The sequence below is a fragment of the Macaca nemestrina genome, chromosome 14 (genome assembly GCF_043159975.1).
Source record: "Macaca nemestrina isolate mMacNem1 chromosome 14, mMacNem.hap1, whole genome shotgun sequence".
NCBI classification, from domain to species: Eukaryota; Metazoa; Chordata; class Mammalia; order Primates; family Cercopithecidae; genus Macaca; species Macaca nemestrina.
Window position 1 is genome coordinate 10,581,528 of NC_092138.1, and position 17,099 is coordinate 10,598,626.

Below are 17,099 nucleotides of genomic sequence, written 5' to 3' on the forward strand. Positions count from 1 at the left end.
CAGGACCCAGAATCGGGTGGGAGGATACAGAATCAGGATCCGGGATCAGGCGGGAGGACACAGAATCAGGACCTGGGATCAGGCGGGAAGACACAGAATCAGGACCTGGGATCAGGTGGCAGGACACAGAATCAGGACCCAGAATCAGGTGGATAGACACACTTGGAAGCTGTAGGGATCCTGTGCTCTGTGCGTACCTTGTTTGAGATGTCCAAATTGCAGTTTGCTTCACAGAGGGCCACCACAATAGGCACGTTGCCATCTTTACATGCCACGTGGAGGGGAGTATTGCCGTGCCTGTCTTGATAATCGACGAAACACCCTTGGCTGAGGAGAGTCTTGATTACTTCCATCTGACACCGTCTTACAGCCAGATGAAGGGCAATGTGTCCATCCTGGAAACAAACCCCAGAGATCATGAGAGCTTTACGCTTGGGCATGTGGCCTCCATCTCTCCACCTTTCCTGCCGCCACTGAGTGAGGTTTAATTGGCAACAAGATCACTACTAAAAGGCCTAGTGGAGGATTTAAATGAAGAATCCTATAGCAGACTCCTACAGCGGGGTAAGGACTGGGAGGATGCGGAGCTTTACATGTTCCTCTCTAAATAATCACAGCCTAAGCTGACACCAGCTTGATCCATTTAGGCTTTGGCAGTACAATCAGATAGAACATAAGTAATTGTTGATACTTCAATGGCCTCTTTAACCAAAGCATTTGTAAAACACTTTTAAAAACATTTGCCCAGCAATCTTTGCCAATTTCCTAAATAGAGAGCCTATTATTTTACTTTGCACCAGGAAAAATGTGAAAGTATTGTGAAACAACTTGCTCAAGGGCTATCATACAAATGAGAAGCAGATTTAACATGTCTAACCTCTGCATCCCGTGAAAAACCAGCCTGGGCCTTCATTCTACCTATTACAGAATCCCTGATGAATAGGTGTGTTGAGTTTTAGGAGCTGGTGGAGAGTTCTGAAACATTTCTAAAACTTTACTGTGCTAGAGTTTCTCAGCCTCAGTGCTACTGGCATTTGGGGCTGGGTGATTCTCTGCCGAGGGGGGCTGCCCTGTGGGCTGCAGGATGTTTAGTAGCACCACTGGCTGGGATCGATGAGACGCCAGTAGCAACCCTCATCTCTAGTTGTGACAACCAGAAAGTATCTCCGGACATTATCAAACACCCCTGGGGGCAGAGTCAGCCTCCATCCCCCACTCAGAACCATTGCTCTATACCGAGAAAATAACTTCACAAAGGGCAGATATTAAATCAACTACAGAAACCCAAATCTAACTGTATATAGCAACATCACAGCCTTGTTTTAAGTACAGAGCACAATAAAAACAGATGAGGCTGAATTTGTTTAATTAAAAACATGGAACACCTGGTCTAGCATCGAGATTGCCAGACAAGTAAGAGTGGTTTATTGTCTCTTTACAACACAGTAGATGATAGAAATAAGTAAAACATCTATTTGTTTGTTCATCTAAAAGTTAATAGTGTGTTGCCAGTGTTAGTCCTCAATGAGAATTGTCTCGGATTCAGTGAACATCACTGTACCTGCTCTAAAGCTTTAAAGCTAAAAATTATTTAGAGCCCAAAGTCATTTGATCAATTCATGAATTTTGTTATATGCCACAAATTAATATTAATTATTAAATACAATATAGAAAAGTTCACAGAATCTTTGGAACAGAGAAGAGAAGGGGTAATTACAGTTTGCTGCATTCAAGTTTGTTATCTTAGGGAAACAAACTGAGGAGTCCTGTGGTCCCTCTAGACCCCTAGATCACTTCCCAGTGCGTATGAGTCTTCCCCTATTATAAGGCACCTTGTCGCAAGCATTAAGGTCGGCTCCATGTTCGGCCAGACACTCCACGATGTCGTGGTAGCCCCTGGCAGAGGCTGTCAGGAGCGGCGTCTCTCCTTCTCGGTTCTTGATGTTCACGTTACAGCCGGCTTCACAGAGGGCTTTGGCCACAGAGTAATAGCCGTGCCAGGCAGCACAGTGCAGGGGGGTTTCTTCTTCCTGGTCAAGGAGACAAGTGCAGAGAGGAGGAGAAAACAGCAGTGAGAAACAAAGTGTAAGCAAGGTGAGAGTCCCTGTCAAATTTGGCAGAAATGCAACCAAGGCAGCAGAGGGAAAGAGCTCATAGGTACTGGAGTGAAATATTAATCTGGAATGAAATAACATGAGTGTGAGCCACCAGCATTAAGAGGTAGATCTGATGTCTCTCCTTCATTTGTTTTCTTTCCTCAACACTTGTGTGTGTGATGAATTTGGCTTTCTCAGCATATGACTGACAATGGACTTTCGGGAGCCCGCTGAAACCATCAGCCCTGCTTCTCTGAACAATACAGCCTTCATGCAGGTGCATTATAGCCTCTTTCTAATAAGTGCCTCGCTGACTTTATCTGAAACTGCTAATAGTAGGTGAGCACTTCCCTGAGCATGAATTCTTCCAGCAACCTTGATGCCTCTAGCTTTCTGTCATGTTTACAACACAAGGTGAGTGGTAACAGTATTGTTGCTTTGGCTAGAAAGTAATTAGGAGAGCCACACACAAGTCAAGGGAAGTCCTTACAGACTGGGAGGCCTGTAGCTTCAGGATCAACGTCGTTAGATACATAAATGCACCGATGAGAGGCCATCCTAGAGCGGTGGTGACAAACGTGGACTCTGAAACCAGACTGTGTGTGTTCAAGCCCCAGCTCTACCACTTCTGAGCTTTGTGAGCCTGGGAAAGTTACAGAAACTTTCCCTGCCTCAATTTCCTCATCTCCAAAATGAGAATGATAATAGTAATCCATCTCATAGGGCTGTTCAGCAGATTGAATGCATGAATGAATGAAGTGGTTAGACCCGATCTTGGTATCAGCACCTTGCACACCTTAGCTAGTACTTCTGTTTATGAGTCCCTGCCCTTTGAGTCCTTGCCCTCTGTAGTGGAAGACAGAAAATCTAGCTTGGATAAAACTCTAAAGGCCCCGACTGTACCATCTGGCTGCCTGTACATTCATGTATAGAGCAGAGGAAGGGAGGACATCAGCCACGACCCACCTTGTCCTGGATATTGGGATTGGAGCCGAAGCTGCACAGTAACTGAGCCACGTCAGCATGGCCGTAGCGAGCCGCCACGTGGAGGGCTGTCTCTCCAGACTGCAGAAGAAAAGGAGCTGGTGATTCTGAGCCACATCTGAGCAGGCTATGGAGACCAGAACCCAAGGCCTACACCCAGGCCTGCCCGGTTCCACCCACCCACCTCGGTCAGATGCCCCTATAGTGGCTAGGATGGGGACCTGGGGTTGGGGCGTCCACCACACAGTCAGTATTAAGCCCACACACTTGGCACATCCTGTGAAGTGCAAACAACTCAGGAGAAGGCTCTCCCTTTTCCATGATGGCTGTTCTCAATCTTCTTTATGTACTGACACTTCTAGCTGTGTGATTTTCTGCTTTTTTAAACACAACCTTCTCTTTACTACTGGGTTCATCATTCAGCAGTTACTTAAATGAACTATTTTACTTATTAACAAGCTTCTCATTTCATTGCCTATGATTAGAAACTTATTTTCTTATATTCTCAGAGATTTTCTCAGAAATTTTAAAGAATATCACTATTTGCCCATGTAATAACTTTCTGTGAATTAGTAACAGGTGCAAATCCTTTAAGATACTTTACTTCTATCCACCCCACAGAAAATCATCAGCATAAACAAATTTTAAGAAGACAAAACAAGATATATGGTTGCCACCTTCCAGATAACTGCCATAATAAATGTGTGTCTCTGATAGGAATGTTACCCCTCAGATACGGTGCAGTGCACAATCCATGCAACTATGTGTGGCAGCTTGACTAAGCATGTTGAATTAGTCTGCCAGTACTGGAAGCAGAGAAGTGTTGTACAGTAGAATAAATAATGGATGAGTAGGTAGGAATCCCAGGTTCAGGTTCCGGCACAGCCAATTAATTCACAGGATTGTTGTGTGAACTTAATGAAACACACACATATGAAAAGAAGGTATCTTGATAAGTCAGTAACTTTTATAACACCATTGTGCCAAAAAAAAGCCTTACTTTATTCTTTATGTGCATTGTCTCATTAATATCTTCTAGTGTCTGTGATTGTCAGGTCAGCACTATCAGCCACTTCAGAGAAGAAGAGAATAGGAGAGATCCGCTTAAAAGCACAAGGCTGAGTCAGGAAGAAAATCAAATCGAGACCAAGGGTCTCTGTCTGGTTGTCTTTCTACTAGAACTTTGAGGTGTTTAAGTTATGGGGATTATAATTCAATGTGTGCGTATTATGGCAACTACCTAGAAGATTTTGGCTTAAGGCTGATTTCAATATTAAATCAAACCACAGGCAACAAGAAATTTCCAATTTAAATTTTCTGCTGGTGAATTTTGGTGCTGATTCCTTTCCTTTGGGTCCCGATGCACATGGTAGGCCAGCATCACTCTCACATGCATCCATTTACTACCTCCTCAGGTTCCTCCTAAGAGAAGTGGCCTTACCTTGTCTTTCACATCCAAAGGGCATTTGTTCTCACTGAGAAATTTCAAGGTATCGACGTGGCCATGCCGAGCAGCCCAGTAGATGGCATTGGACCCACCCTGCAGGAAAATCAACCTGGGGTCACATTTCTAAAAAGCTGACAGCGCCGGATGCATACATCCCTCAGAGTCACTGTATTTCCCTTCCTGCATGATGACAAACCCCAGAGGAGCAACTCCCCAGAGGAATGAAGCCCTCATTCTCTTTTACACCTTTGACAAATGTACCATGTTACACAAGATGCTAGCATTAGGGGCACGTGGGTGATGCAGATAATGGAACTCTTTTGGAACTTTTCCAACTTTGTTTTGTAAATCTAAAATGATTCTGAAATAAACAATTGTTTATAAACAATTGTTTTCTGTTTGTAAACCCTCATCTCCCCCTCTGGTTAGGACTCCCTTACTGCAGGGGACTGGATCTACTCCACTTACAGCTCTGCTGACGTCTACAGAAGCACGCAAACACATTTCTGATGAGAATAATTAGCTAATAAAACTTTTTCATGTGTGGCATCTAACACTGTCGAGTAAATGTGATCGGTAAGAAGGAAAATCTGGGTAGTGTATGAAGAAATGCTGATGTCAAGCAGCAGCGCCAAGGGGAGGAGAAATGATAAATGTTTGCCTCTCTAATGCATGTGTCAGGCTGTACCAAGCTGTTGAAAAAGCAGCTTATCTTCCTTTACAGGAAACTGAGAAACAAGTTAGGACATACATTTTTTTTCCTCTGTTACCCCGATAATTAAGAGACATTTGATAATACTTTAAAATTCAATTCATTTCAATAAAACGATTATGACCTTATCCTGGATATCGATTCTTGAGCCTCTTTTAATGAGCAACTGTAGTATTTGAATATTCCCACAGCCAGCAGCAATGAGTAATGGAGGTGTCCCGTGCTAGAATAGGCAAGAAAAAAAATTACTAATTTTCAGGTTTGGTAGGAAAGGAAAAGCCCAAATGATGACTGCTGTTCCCACACACCTTCCCCTGTCTCAACAGACATAGAGCTACTGCTGAGTGGCAAGAAGAGAAGACAGGTAGAAGGGTATAAAACCTTTCCTTCCCCTTTTGGATTCTCATCGGGGACATTTTCATTAGCAGGATGAGAAGATCTAAAATTTCATGGGAAGAGATACAATATGTGAATGAAGGAAGGTCCTCAATGCAAAAAGACCCTATTTGTAACTCAAATCACTCTCTAAACAGAAGTGATTTTCCCCACAGTATGGAGCTTCCAATTGGAAGGGAGAATGGAGAAGCAGACGGCGTCCTTCCCTTAATATGGAAGGGCAAGGTCACTGTGACCCACCCCTCCACTATGCTGCAGAACAGAACCAGACCTTGTTGGGTTGGTTAACATCATAGTTGGACAATGAGCCCAGAAGGTGCTGCAGGCCTGGGACGTTGTCATCATTGATAGCATGGATGATGGCTTTCATCACAAAGGAGTCTTCCTCATCCTTGAGAGAGACAGCCAAGATGGAAACAGAGTTACACTGCTAGCCATGATTCTCTTACCAACATAAAAGAAACCTGTGCTCACTTGTTAACAGGGGGATTCAGAGGAAACTAAGCCATTTATTCCCCAAAACCACACAGTCATGAAGGGACCTAGGAGGGAAATTTTTGCTCCTTCCATGTTGCAAACGAACACTATTTACTGTTTACCTGGGCTTTAATGTTATCTGCAGTATAGCCCAGAGACAGTGTCTGAGATCCAGATTTCAAATGATGATGATGACAAGTAACCTTTTGTGTTTATCTTAAGAATCTGTCAAAACACAGTTCCTAAAACCACTGTGAAAATCTTTAGGTATAACATACTCTCTTCCTGGAAAAGGAAAAAGAAAAACCTACTGAAGCGAAGAAATGATGCCTTTGAATAAGATATTCTCAATTTGGAATGTTTCCAATTACAGAATTGTTTTCTGATCACTTGTATTTCTTCCATCACTATGTATAGAATAACATGGCAAAATTCTCTGAAAGTTGGTCCCAATTACAAAAAACAAAACAAAACAAAAATTTAAAAAATAGGCTCTAAATAAAGAAAACAAAGGCTAGAAATCAGAAATCTGATGCATTTCTAATTACAAAGGAGAAATAACCAGAAGAGTAGTGAACAAAAACTTGAAAAATCTTTGCCACTCTGTCAAAATTCACATTAAAACTAAGGAATCTGCTAGAAAAATCCTAAACAAAATTTTTGAAATGATAAACATATAATTATGACCACTGGAATTTCAAATCTGGAAAAGTGAATCTAGGGATGCTGAATCTCTGCTTGTGGGGGAGAATGGAGAAAGCATGTCTCTCCATCTGCTTTCTCTTCTCTACAGATCTGAATCCAAACACTTTCCATGTGGGTTTTAGTAATATTTGTATAAAATGCATGTTTAAGAATGCCACCGGTTTTGCTTTTCTATCACAATTCAAGTCAATGACTAAGAGGCATTTACATGAAAGCGCAAGTCAAGAGAAATGGGGAAAACAGAAGGAATAAAGCAGATTGTTATGACTCACCCTGTGATTAGAATATGGAGATGAGGGAATCTGACCTCTGGGAGGTATCTTTCCACCTGGAGCTCCTACACGACCCTTGGTCCCTCTCCTACCCTAAACTTTTCACTGTGACACATGGATCATCTCCCAGTTGAATATACAGTGACTTCAATTTGCAATCTTTAATCATTCTCATTATCTTACTTAGAGTCACAGTTTTTATCTTCTTGCTGGTTGCACAGCAGCCACCCTCTAACGATTCCCAAACAAAGCCTCCTCTTCTCTCTCTTTTCGCCCTAACCTGCTTCTCTTTTGTTTTTTTGTTTTTTGTTTTTTGTTTTTTTAAAAAATATCTCCAATCCCATTTCACTCCACAAGGCTAGATGTGGAGCCTCAGTGAAGCTACTACCTTAAGGGGAAAAATGGGGAGCTGGTGTCTGCAATTCCCACCCTGATGTACTCGGCACCACCGGGGAAATGCTGACTGTTCAGTTACAGGGGCAGGGTAGTTCCCACAGGACGACCATGGCTGCCTCGTCTGGAGTCCCCTTCACCTCCTGACTTAACAAAGGCCCATTGTTTGATCGTCAGGGGAAAGTCTTGTTGAATTCAGAGGCTTCTACTCATATCTGAAGAGCTTATCTATGATTAGGTTTCAGTTTGGATTAAGGGGGAAGATAAAGAAAATAAAGGCTAGAAATTGGAAAATGAATGCATTTCTAATTACGAAGGAAACATAACTAGAGAGTATTGAAAAACAAATCTGATAAATCTTTGCCACTTTGTCAAAGTTCATATTAAAACTAAGAAAGCTGGAGTTATTCTCAAGGGCCTTGGGCAGTCAACACCAGGCCAACAATGCAAGCGGGTTAGGCCTTCTGGTCTGCTAGGAGACACATCAGCAAGCAGCACTGCACTCTCCCTGATTCTCTGGTGCGTGTGTGTGGGAAGGAGGTGGCGGTTGTCTGTCCCTTCCGTGCTACTGTTAACCAAGATTCTTCTATGTCAGCGGCAACAGTTCATGCAAATTAGAATAAGCTCTTTTCTGCTGGCTAGCCTCTCTTTTACCAGAATATCAGTGAGTGTGCCTCTGCGTGTGTGCATTTGCTGTGCGTGTGCGCGTGTGTGTTGGGGGCTGGTCTGTGCCTACGTTTGCATCAAGGTGGAGGGTAGTGTTAGAGGTATGGGGCTATGAGAGGGGACAGCACCATCCAAATCAAAGAGAAAAAAAAGAGGAAAGAAGCAAGAGGGTGCATAAATCAGCACCCCCAAACCCCTCTGAGGGGATCAAGAACAGGCTTGCCATTTCCACAACTTCAGGTTCCTGGGAGGTTGAACGAATAGGACAGCTTGGACATTCTGAGTACCCAGTGCTGAGAAAGGAGCACCAGGGCACACGGGTTTGCTTACCAGAGTATCGTCGCTTCTGGCAACACTCATGTTACTTCTGGACAGGAACGACCTGGATAATCTTTGGCACAGTGATATCAAGCGAACGGATTGCTTTTTTTTAAAAAAAAAAAGGAGGGGAGGGTGAGGAGAAAAAAGGTAGGGTGAGAGGAGGAGAGACAGCTTATGTAACAATTGTCAAATGAGTACAAACGACAAAGCCTTTGAAATCGTGTTCACAGGCATGAGCACACACTCTCCCAGGTGGGCAATCCTACAGCGAATTGGGTTGTATTTACTTCGAGAGTAATTTTAAAGGTCTTATAAATCAAGACAACAGGATATAGAGATTCTCCTTCCATGTTTCATTATTGAACTACAGAGCTGGACACCCCACATCCTTTCTCTCTATATATTTTCTTCTCTGCTCTTTGGAGAAGGTGATTTGACCCTTGCAGGTCCCCCCTTAGAGAAGCACAGAATGCAGGGGCCTTGCTCTGGGTCCTTTGTGCCACATAAACAGTGATGGTAGACAATGTAATGACCAAAACGCGACAGCTGATGGAAGTTAACAGCTGGGGGTCCTCTTAGTCTACAGAAAAAACATCTCTGCATTTACTCTCAAAGGCAAAAGTACAGTTAAAGAATGAGAGTGAGAAAGAGAAATGTATGGTTGCTCTCTCTCTATTTTAAGCCTAATTCTAAGGACTTTTTGAGAATCTAGTGCTGTGGTCTTCCTTATTCCTACCACAGCACCCCAAAATTGGTAGGTGTGAAAACGAGGTACATTTCTGGCCCTGAGCTGGGAAGACATGGTAGGTACCCACTTCCTCTGGGTTTGACATGACCCTGGGCACAGGAAACCATCCCATCACCTTCTTAGCCCTGAAGTGTGATTTCTTCCAGGATGTCTGCAATGCCTTCCGATCTATGTCCCACCCAGGCCCTGTGGAGGCCATCCACACTTAGGAAGGAGAAGAGGCCACCCTGCAAATGCTCATGGCCCCACCCCACCCCCACTCCAACCACTCACAGATAAAGGCAGGGCTGAGAGACCCACTTACACGAGCTACAGCACAAATGTAATCTCACGCTGCTTACCACAAAGAATGAACCTATTTAAAATGTGGCTTGTAGTATTAGAAAAAGATTTCACTATAATTTTATGGTGCTGCTATAAAAATTTGCATTGAGAATGGTTTCGATGGAAAAACTACAAAAGTACATTTAATGGTATGAGTTAAAGTGACTAAAATATTGTTTTTGCTTGTTTTTGAAAATAGAGTAATGGTGCAGAACACTACAGGTGGATTAAAAAGAGGAAAGGATGCATTTTCCATATTGCCAGTATCAGAGGAGACGGACCCTTACCACACACTGCTCTACACAGGAAATAGAATTTGTTAATCCCTCCACAACAAACAATCTTACTTTCCACTTTTTCCGGGCTGCAAACTTCTTGAATTTCTCCATGTTTACTGCTGATGCTTTTCTACTAAGTGCCTGTTGTGTATCTTTAGGCTAAAATAAAAATCCAAGAAAAAAAAATTAAAGCTCTCAAATTACGAAAATGTGTTATATGACAATTTTTTGAAACATCTCCTTATTCAGGATGCTTACGCATTCACCTTACTAAATTAGCATAGGAGTTGGGATAACATGGAATATCTAGGCACCTAGTCTTAGCGGGCTCACTCTTGTATCTGAGGGTTTCGTATCATCCATAAACACTGGGGAGAAGTAGAGCTTGGGGTCAAACTAAATCATGACTTTCCACACTGACAGTTTGGGAACGGCAATATTCATGGTGAGGCTATGTTATGAGGCATTCGAACTTGGGTATCACCAAGTAATGTAGAGCTTGGAGGGATCTCAGAGGTCAGCAAAGTTAGTTTGGCCTATAGCAGGAGAATTCCTTGTACTGTATCTTTTTCAGTAGATGCATTTAGCTTTTATCTTCCACCTCTGGGAGGAGGAGACACCACAGCTGGCTAGGAGAGCCCAGGTAACCGCTGGGAGCTTGCACAGCAAAGCTATTTGCCCCCAAAGCCTGTTTCTGTGATGTTCACTTCTTTGTTTCATGATTTTATTCTGTAACTATCATCCTTTACCACCCCTAATCCTTTCTGCCCTGGATTGAAGCAACTTTAATCCAAATGTCAATCAGGCCAGGCAGGTAATGTAAAGGTGTAATGTTCCAGGGGACCCTGTTCCCCAGCACCAAGGTGCCTGTGCCACTTCCCAAGGCCATGTGGAATGAGGGCTCAGTGTCAGCAGATCTTCAGATTTCCCAAGAGAAGCTGGAAATCCAGATTTGATTGATATTTACATGCTGGAATCAACACAAAATTTTAAATATACTGTTTGGGCCAACACCCCACACGTCACTCCAAACATAGTTGTTGAGTGGGCTTGACCTTTTACAATCCTGCTCTGTGCTGGCTTATTCCTCTTTCCCCACCTCTGGGATTATTAGGATACAGTCTAACCTGTCAGCTTTTCTTAAAATATGATGCAAATAGCAAACTTAACACTCCAGGTGTGACCTGAGGTTAGCAGTACTCTAAGACACACGAATACCAGGGTGCCCAAACCAATCACACAGGAAGTGATCTAAACAGTGAAGTAATATGCAACTCACCTTGATCCAGGGATGCTGCAAACTATCTTGAATTGTCATTCTCTTCCTTGAGGGGAGGGGGAGAAAGGAAAAAATGCTGTGACCATAGCAGCAAATACTAAGGTTGTTTTCCTGCTGGCTGGGCCTGCCGAGCAGACACTCTGGAAAATGCAGTTCAGGGAAGAAAGCCAAAAACGACATCGGTCTTTTTGTGATTATTTCACTGCGCCTGCAGGGACCGACTGAGCGGGGGCAGAGGGCCCTGCTTGCATTTTCTGAAGCGCTTCACATGGCATGCTGCCCTTTGGCAGATGAAGCAAGCAGGGTCTGAGAAACGCGGCCCTGTGTATGGAACAGGCACAGGCTCTGGGCTGGCTGAGGCCGTGGCCAAGCACCTTTCAGGAACATGGACACTCACTTTGGATCCTTGACCAGAAGTCTTCTTATGAAATCTTTGGCTAGGGCACTGGTATTACTGAAGTATTCATCCTCAAATTCATAGTTGACAGCGGACACATTTGCTAACGTTTCTTGCTTAGTGTCTCCAAGAAATGGGGAAGCCCCACTTAGGCTGTTAAAAATAAAGTTGGGCACAGAACATTAATGATGACCCCTTGGTGTTGTCATTTTGCTCCTATAACATCTGGAGTGTGGAATAAGATTATAATCTGGTGCTTGAATAATCACTTGAGAGTTTGATTATATTTCATAGGGCTTTAACTGTCAGGACCAAAAGCTTCAGCTTCGTGCAAAAGGATTCACTTAACAAGTTAATTTGGAACAGCATCTGGTAGTTTACAGGAAACCTGTTTTCTCGGCAGTGATGGACAGCTATGCTTTCTTTCAGTGATTATGCTACAGTTTCTGATGACTCATTTCAAATTAGGAGAACACGTTTAATTAGTATAAACTAAACATGTTTTGGGGGTGTAAAATGAATATGTTTACATCAAAAGCATGCATAAGCTGAAGAGATCAACACAGCACATTTAATGGTTAATTAAACCTATGGTCTCATAGAAGAGAAGAGAGTATGAGTTGTGAATTCTGGTACTTACAGGATATAGGTTATTACCCCGATACTCCTAAAAACAACACAAAACAAACAAAAGAACACATCAGGAGAATAGTCAAATAAATCAGAAAGAAAACAACACCAAGGACATACTCCTTACCACATATCTGCCTCAAGACCAAGAGGTTCATAGTTGACTATCTCAGGAGCTAAGAGGAAACAAACACTCATTTAGCTTGGGAGGAAGCAAACTAACCAATTCTATCTTCATGCAACAACCAGGAACATGGAACGGGGAAAGAATCTTCCAGCAGGGGAGGTTTGCCAGAATAATGTTTATGAGATGTAAATGACCACAGGAGCAAAGGAACTTACCGACAAACTCTGGAGTCCCAAATATGTTTTTAAATTCATTTCCAAAGTCAATTTTATGGGCCAACCCAAAGTCAATGATCTTGATCCGAGGTTTGGGGACATTTCTATCCAAAAGCATTATGTTCTCAGGCTTGAAAAAAGAGAGAAATAAAAAGCTATGATACGTTATGCTGAGGACAAGATGGCAGAACAGTTCTTCTCTTCCCACCCCCAAAAGGAGAAAAAAAAAAAAAAAGGCCAAAAATTAGGGAAGAAAGGGTGGTTGAAAGAGTACACCAGGAAAAGAGTATAGCAGGGTGGTTGAAAGAGTACACCAGGAAAGAGCATACACAGAACCATTTTCCTAAGGTTCTGTGTTCACCAATGAGAGGAGGGGCAGAGACAAAACATTGTGAAGAAAATGTCAGTGTATCTTTAAAACATTTTAATTAAACGTATGTAGAGGTGATGTCTTAACTCTAATGACGAGAAAAAATCTGCAAGCCAGCTTTGTACAGAATTCATAGGGTATATCTTCTTATTTCAAGAAGGAAATACATGTCTTGCTCTAGGTTCTCCCTGAAGCAGGCCTGAGACAAGGAGGGGACACCAGGAAACACTTGGTAGGGGAAGGAGATACAGGAAACAGAAGGAAGCTGCTATGAAGTGTCCTATCAAGGTGGGGGTAACTAGGGGAATGGGAGACGAAAAGGAGAACTCGGTGTTATTCCAATTGTAGCATGAGGGAGCTGGGGTCTTTATCTCTCCATGTCTCCATCCTCCACGGCTGACAGCTGCTGCTGTGGAAATTTTTCTTTTGCATTTCCAGCTCCCAGGGCCACAAACAAGATGCCAGAAAGAGTCACAGGTATTTGCAGCAAGCCCTCTTTTAGGTTGTATACGAGTGTGTGTCTTTTCACATGTTTGTGGGGCCGGGGGGACATGAATGGGACGCTGACAGCTCTGCTACAAAAAGAATGGGGACAATCCTCCCTCCTCTGAAATCCTGTCCCAGCTCTACGGGTCTGAATCATCTCCTCTGACAGAGCGCACACTGCTTTACCAGACCACCTCTCGCTGCCTTGAAGTGGAGCTTCTCACCATTGCCACTTCCTGTTGCTCCTGTTGTGTCTTCCCTTCCCAAAGAGACCACACCTCTGTCATGGCTGGGAGGACAGCTTACACGCCGTTTCATCTCCAACTACGTCCTGCATCCAGCCAGGCAAATGCCCCAATTAGCCAATCTGAGTTTGGTTTGCTTGCTCATTGGTGACAGAGTCAGGCCACAAGCCTTTGCATCACTCAACACATTTTCTATCTTAACCTGCCCAGAGCCACAGAAGGAACCGGTGCCAGTCACTGGCTGCTGGCTAATGTCCCAGTAGCCAAGAGCAGCCCCCTTACTAAAAAACCTGGTTCCTAAGACCCCTTGTATTCTTTACCAAGAATTCCAGAATGTAATCAATTATCATTAAGCCTCTATCCCACAGAAAGGTTTGCCGTCCCAGTGGGAGGCATGTATTCTATGCTTGCTGATTTATATTGATAATTCTGTTTGTTAAACTGGTACAGGAAAAATAATGTAACTCTTTCAGATGCCTCATTTTTTCTTAGCAGAGAAACAACCAAGGCTGTGATCTGCACAAGCTTCTATCTGGCTTACACTTTGAAACGTACCTTAAGATCAAAGTGGGCGATTTGAAGGGAGTGCAGGTAGTAAACACCATTAAGAATTTGTTTGAGAAATTCAGTTGCTTCCTCTTCAGTTAAAGACTCCTTTTCAGCTAAGAAGTCAAACAGCTCGCCACCTGCAACGCTGAGAACCGGGAAGCAGAGGTTATTGGTGACAATTCTGTTTCACATTGATTCCTTCTCTCGTAGACTACTGGTGTGCTCAAACATCAGACAAGAAAACAGCATAAAGACTATGCTGAAACCACCAAGCATGGAGTCAGAATTCTCTGTGCAGATGGTGGACAATTCTACATTCAGACACATTTGGGCTCAAAAGCACTTGGGAACCATTTTCCTAAGGTTCTGTGTTCACCAATGAGAGGAGGGGCAGGGACGAAATGTTGTGAAGAAAATGTCAGTGTATCTTTAAAACATTTTAATTAAATGTATTTAGAGGTGATGTCTCAACTCTAATGACAAGAAAAAATCTGCAAGCCAGCTTTGTACAGAATTCATAGTGTGTATCTTCTTATTTCAATTAGAGAGTACCTGAAAATTTTGTAACCTGCATGTTTAATTAATTCTTTAAAATTCAAATTCACAATATATGGTCTGATAAGGGTTTTTTCCTTTCTTGTTTAGTATTGGTTTGTATGTAAATACTAACACATTTATAAAAATCAATTTAGTAGCCCGGAGTGATGGCTTACACCTGTAATCCCAGCACTTTGGGAGGCCAAGGTGGGCGGATCACGAAGTCAAGAGATTGAGACCATCCTGGCCAACACGGAGAAACCCCGTCTCTACTAAAAATACAAACAAAAATTAGCCGGGCATGGTGGCGCATGCCTATAGTCTCAGCTACATGGGAGACTGTGGCAGAAGAATCGCTTGAACCCGGGAGGCAGAGGTTGCAGTGAGCTGAGATCGCACCACTGCACTTCAGCCTGGCGACAGAGAGAGACTGTCTCAAAAAAAAAAAATACATTTACAAAAAAAGCAAAATGTATGTGGTTGGTTGTGGATTTATTTAGTTTGTTTCTCTGTCCAGACTGCAAGTGGGTGGAGGGGAGTGGTTGGCACCTCCCACCCCAGCCATTGGCTCCTGCTGTATGCCCCACTCCCTGCACAGAGCCAGGCACACAGCAAGCACTCAAAACTTCATCAGGTGGATGGATGAACAAGCTCCCCTAAAAACTCCACGGTAGCGATGAATGGCAAATAACAGGGAAGTTTTAATAAGAGTTTTTATAAGTTAATCTTTATCAAGTTTAACCATATATTCACAACATAATAATTAAGGGCAATTATGCACAAACTGCTGTATTCATTATCTTTCTTAGGGCAACAGCACTCCCTAAACATTATACCTTCTGCATCTACATCCATTCAGAGTAAGAAAATTGGTGCTCATAAGATCAGATAAGAATGACAAAAAAGCTGTTTTCTTGAAAGTTTCAGATCCCACACGCCTTCACCCTCCAGGTCGGTGTTTTCCTTAGCATGGTCTAGAGTCCGTGGGCATCAGAATTGTTTGAGGATGCTTTAAAAATGAAGATTCTGAGCCTCACTTTCAATCCACTGTGGGAGGGCTTCCAAGAATGGTGACCAGGAAACTCAGCATTTTTAACAAGCACCTGAAAAACTGAGACCATTTTCCCATGTCTGAATTCCAGGGTCCTGCTGTCAGGCCTCCCAGTGGTTTATGGGGACGATGGAGTGACTCTCCTATCCCAGGGGCCTGGCAGAGGTAGCTGCACCCTCCTGTGAACAGTCCACAAGCCTCCCCTATCACCCTATCCCCCAGGGGACACAGCAGAGCCTGGGCTCAGCCAGGATGCCCAGGAGTCCAAGTGAAAGGTGTCCTGCATGGACCCAGTCTCAGGAGTGGCCTTGCTCTCCTCCTGACCCCTCCTGCACTCCCCACCTTGCTCCTGGGCGATGCAGTCTGCCCCACCCTCTCCCCTCCCAGGTGCTCTTGGCCTCACAGCCCCCCCACTGTCTCCCCAGGGAACAAGGCAAGGCCTCCCACTTCTCACTTTTGCATCTTATTCTTAAAACAAACAAGAGGGGGAGAGAAAATCCTTCAGCTATACAGGGAAAAAGAGAAAGTGGGAGATTGTGAACCAACCCAACCCAAAGAAAGCTCTCCCATCACCCCTGGGTCTCCAGCCCTGGCTTCTGTGCTCTCTGGGGCGCCCCGCACCACTGGGGCTGACTCAGGCACCGCGGCCACGTGGAGTGGAGAAGTGAAGTGCCTGCATCTAGTCCAAGTCTTAACTTCTGCCACGCGCTCACCCTGAAACCCGGAAGGTTACCCCTTCTCTTGAGCCTCATTTCCCCAGAGGAGTCATAAGACCTCTTCCCTTGAAGGTTATGAGGATGAAAGGTAATAGACGCGTGTAACTGGCAAGGCTGGCCCGTGGGTAAGGTCCAGCTTGTGGGAACGAGTGTTGTTATAAAGAAGGCCACTGTCACCCCTGTGGCATACCACTGCTGCCTCCAGGATCCAATACGCAAGCCCCTTCCTGGCCGCTCCTCCTTCTTAAACCGGCCCATCGGTTAAGCCTAACCACTGTGCTTCCCAGGAAGAAGGTGAGGGGAAGGAGCGAAACTTCTGCTGTGAATATGGTGCCCGGCCGCCGGCTTTCTCTCTGTGGCCCTCTTCAGGGCCTCCCGACCCCCTCACTCACACCCTGCTTGTGTTGTCATAGAGTACGGAGATGCATTTTTCAGACAATGAGAAATATCTGGAGTTTGGCTGCCTGGTTGGGGTGAATCTTCCAGCACCCACACAGCTGGCGCAGCCTGCTGGCCCTGAGTCCTTTCCGGGGGCTCCACTGTCCAGCCTTCTGGCAACCCCATGCTGCCCCGGCCTCAGGCTTTGCCCGCTCTTCTTTGGCCGGCTTTCTCTCCCTCCCTGCCGACCTAAGCTTTCTTCAGATCCACGATCTCCTCCTCCTGCCGGCTCTGTCTTCT

General features: G+C 44.1%; 1 protein-coding gene across 3 annotated transcripts in view; it reads right to left on the reverse strand.

Annotated features, from left to right (window-relative positions):
• The window catches only part of LOC105498778 (death associated protein kinase 1), a 210,994-nt gene that overhangs the window by 56,913 nt on the left and 136,982 nt on the right, over positions 1 to 17,099 (reverse strand). For all 3 annotated transcript variants that reach the window (XM_011771111.2, XM_011771112.3, XM_011771113.3), the window contains exons 4-17: positions 14,124 to 14,262; positions 12,468 to 12,597; positions 12,253 to 12,301; positions 12,136 to 12,162; positions 11,496 to 11,648; positions 11,099 to 11,144; positions 9,889 to 9,978; positions 8,479 to 8,571; positions 5,907 to 6,026; positions 5,364 to 5,462; positions 4,522 to 4,620; positions 3,063 to 3,161; positions 1,833 to 2,030; positions 198 to 395 (exon numbers count right to left, since the gene is read on the reverse strand). In XM_011771111.2, coding sequence (XP_011769413.1) covers positions 198 to 395; positions 1,833 to 2,030; positions 3,063 to 3,161; positions 4,522 to 4,620; positions 5,364 to 5,462; positions 5,907 to 6,026; positions 8,479 to 8,571; positions 9,889 to 9,978; positions 11,099 to 11,144; positions 11,496 to 11,648; positions 12,136 to 12,162; positions 12,253 to 12,301; positions 12,468 to 12,597; positions 14,124 to 14,262 — 1,540 coding nt within the window. The remainder of the gene's footprint in view (positions 1 to 197; positions 396 to 1,832; positions 2,031 to 3,062; positions 3,162 to 4,521; positions 4,621 to 5,363; positions 5,463 to 5,906; positions 6,027 to 8,478; positions 8,572 to 9,888; positions 9,979 to 11,098; positions 11,145 to 11,495; positions 11,649 to 12,135; positions 12,163 to 12,252; positions 12,302 to 12,467; positions 12,598 to 14,123; positions 14,263 to 17,099) is intronic.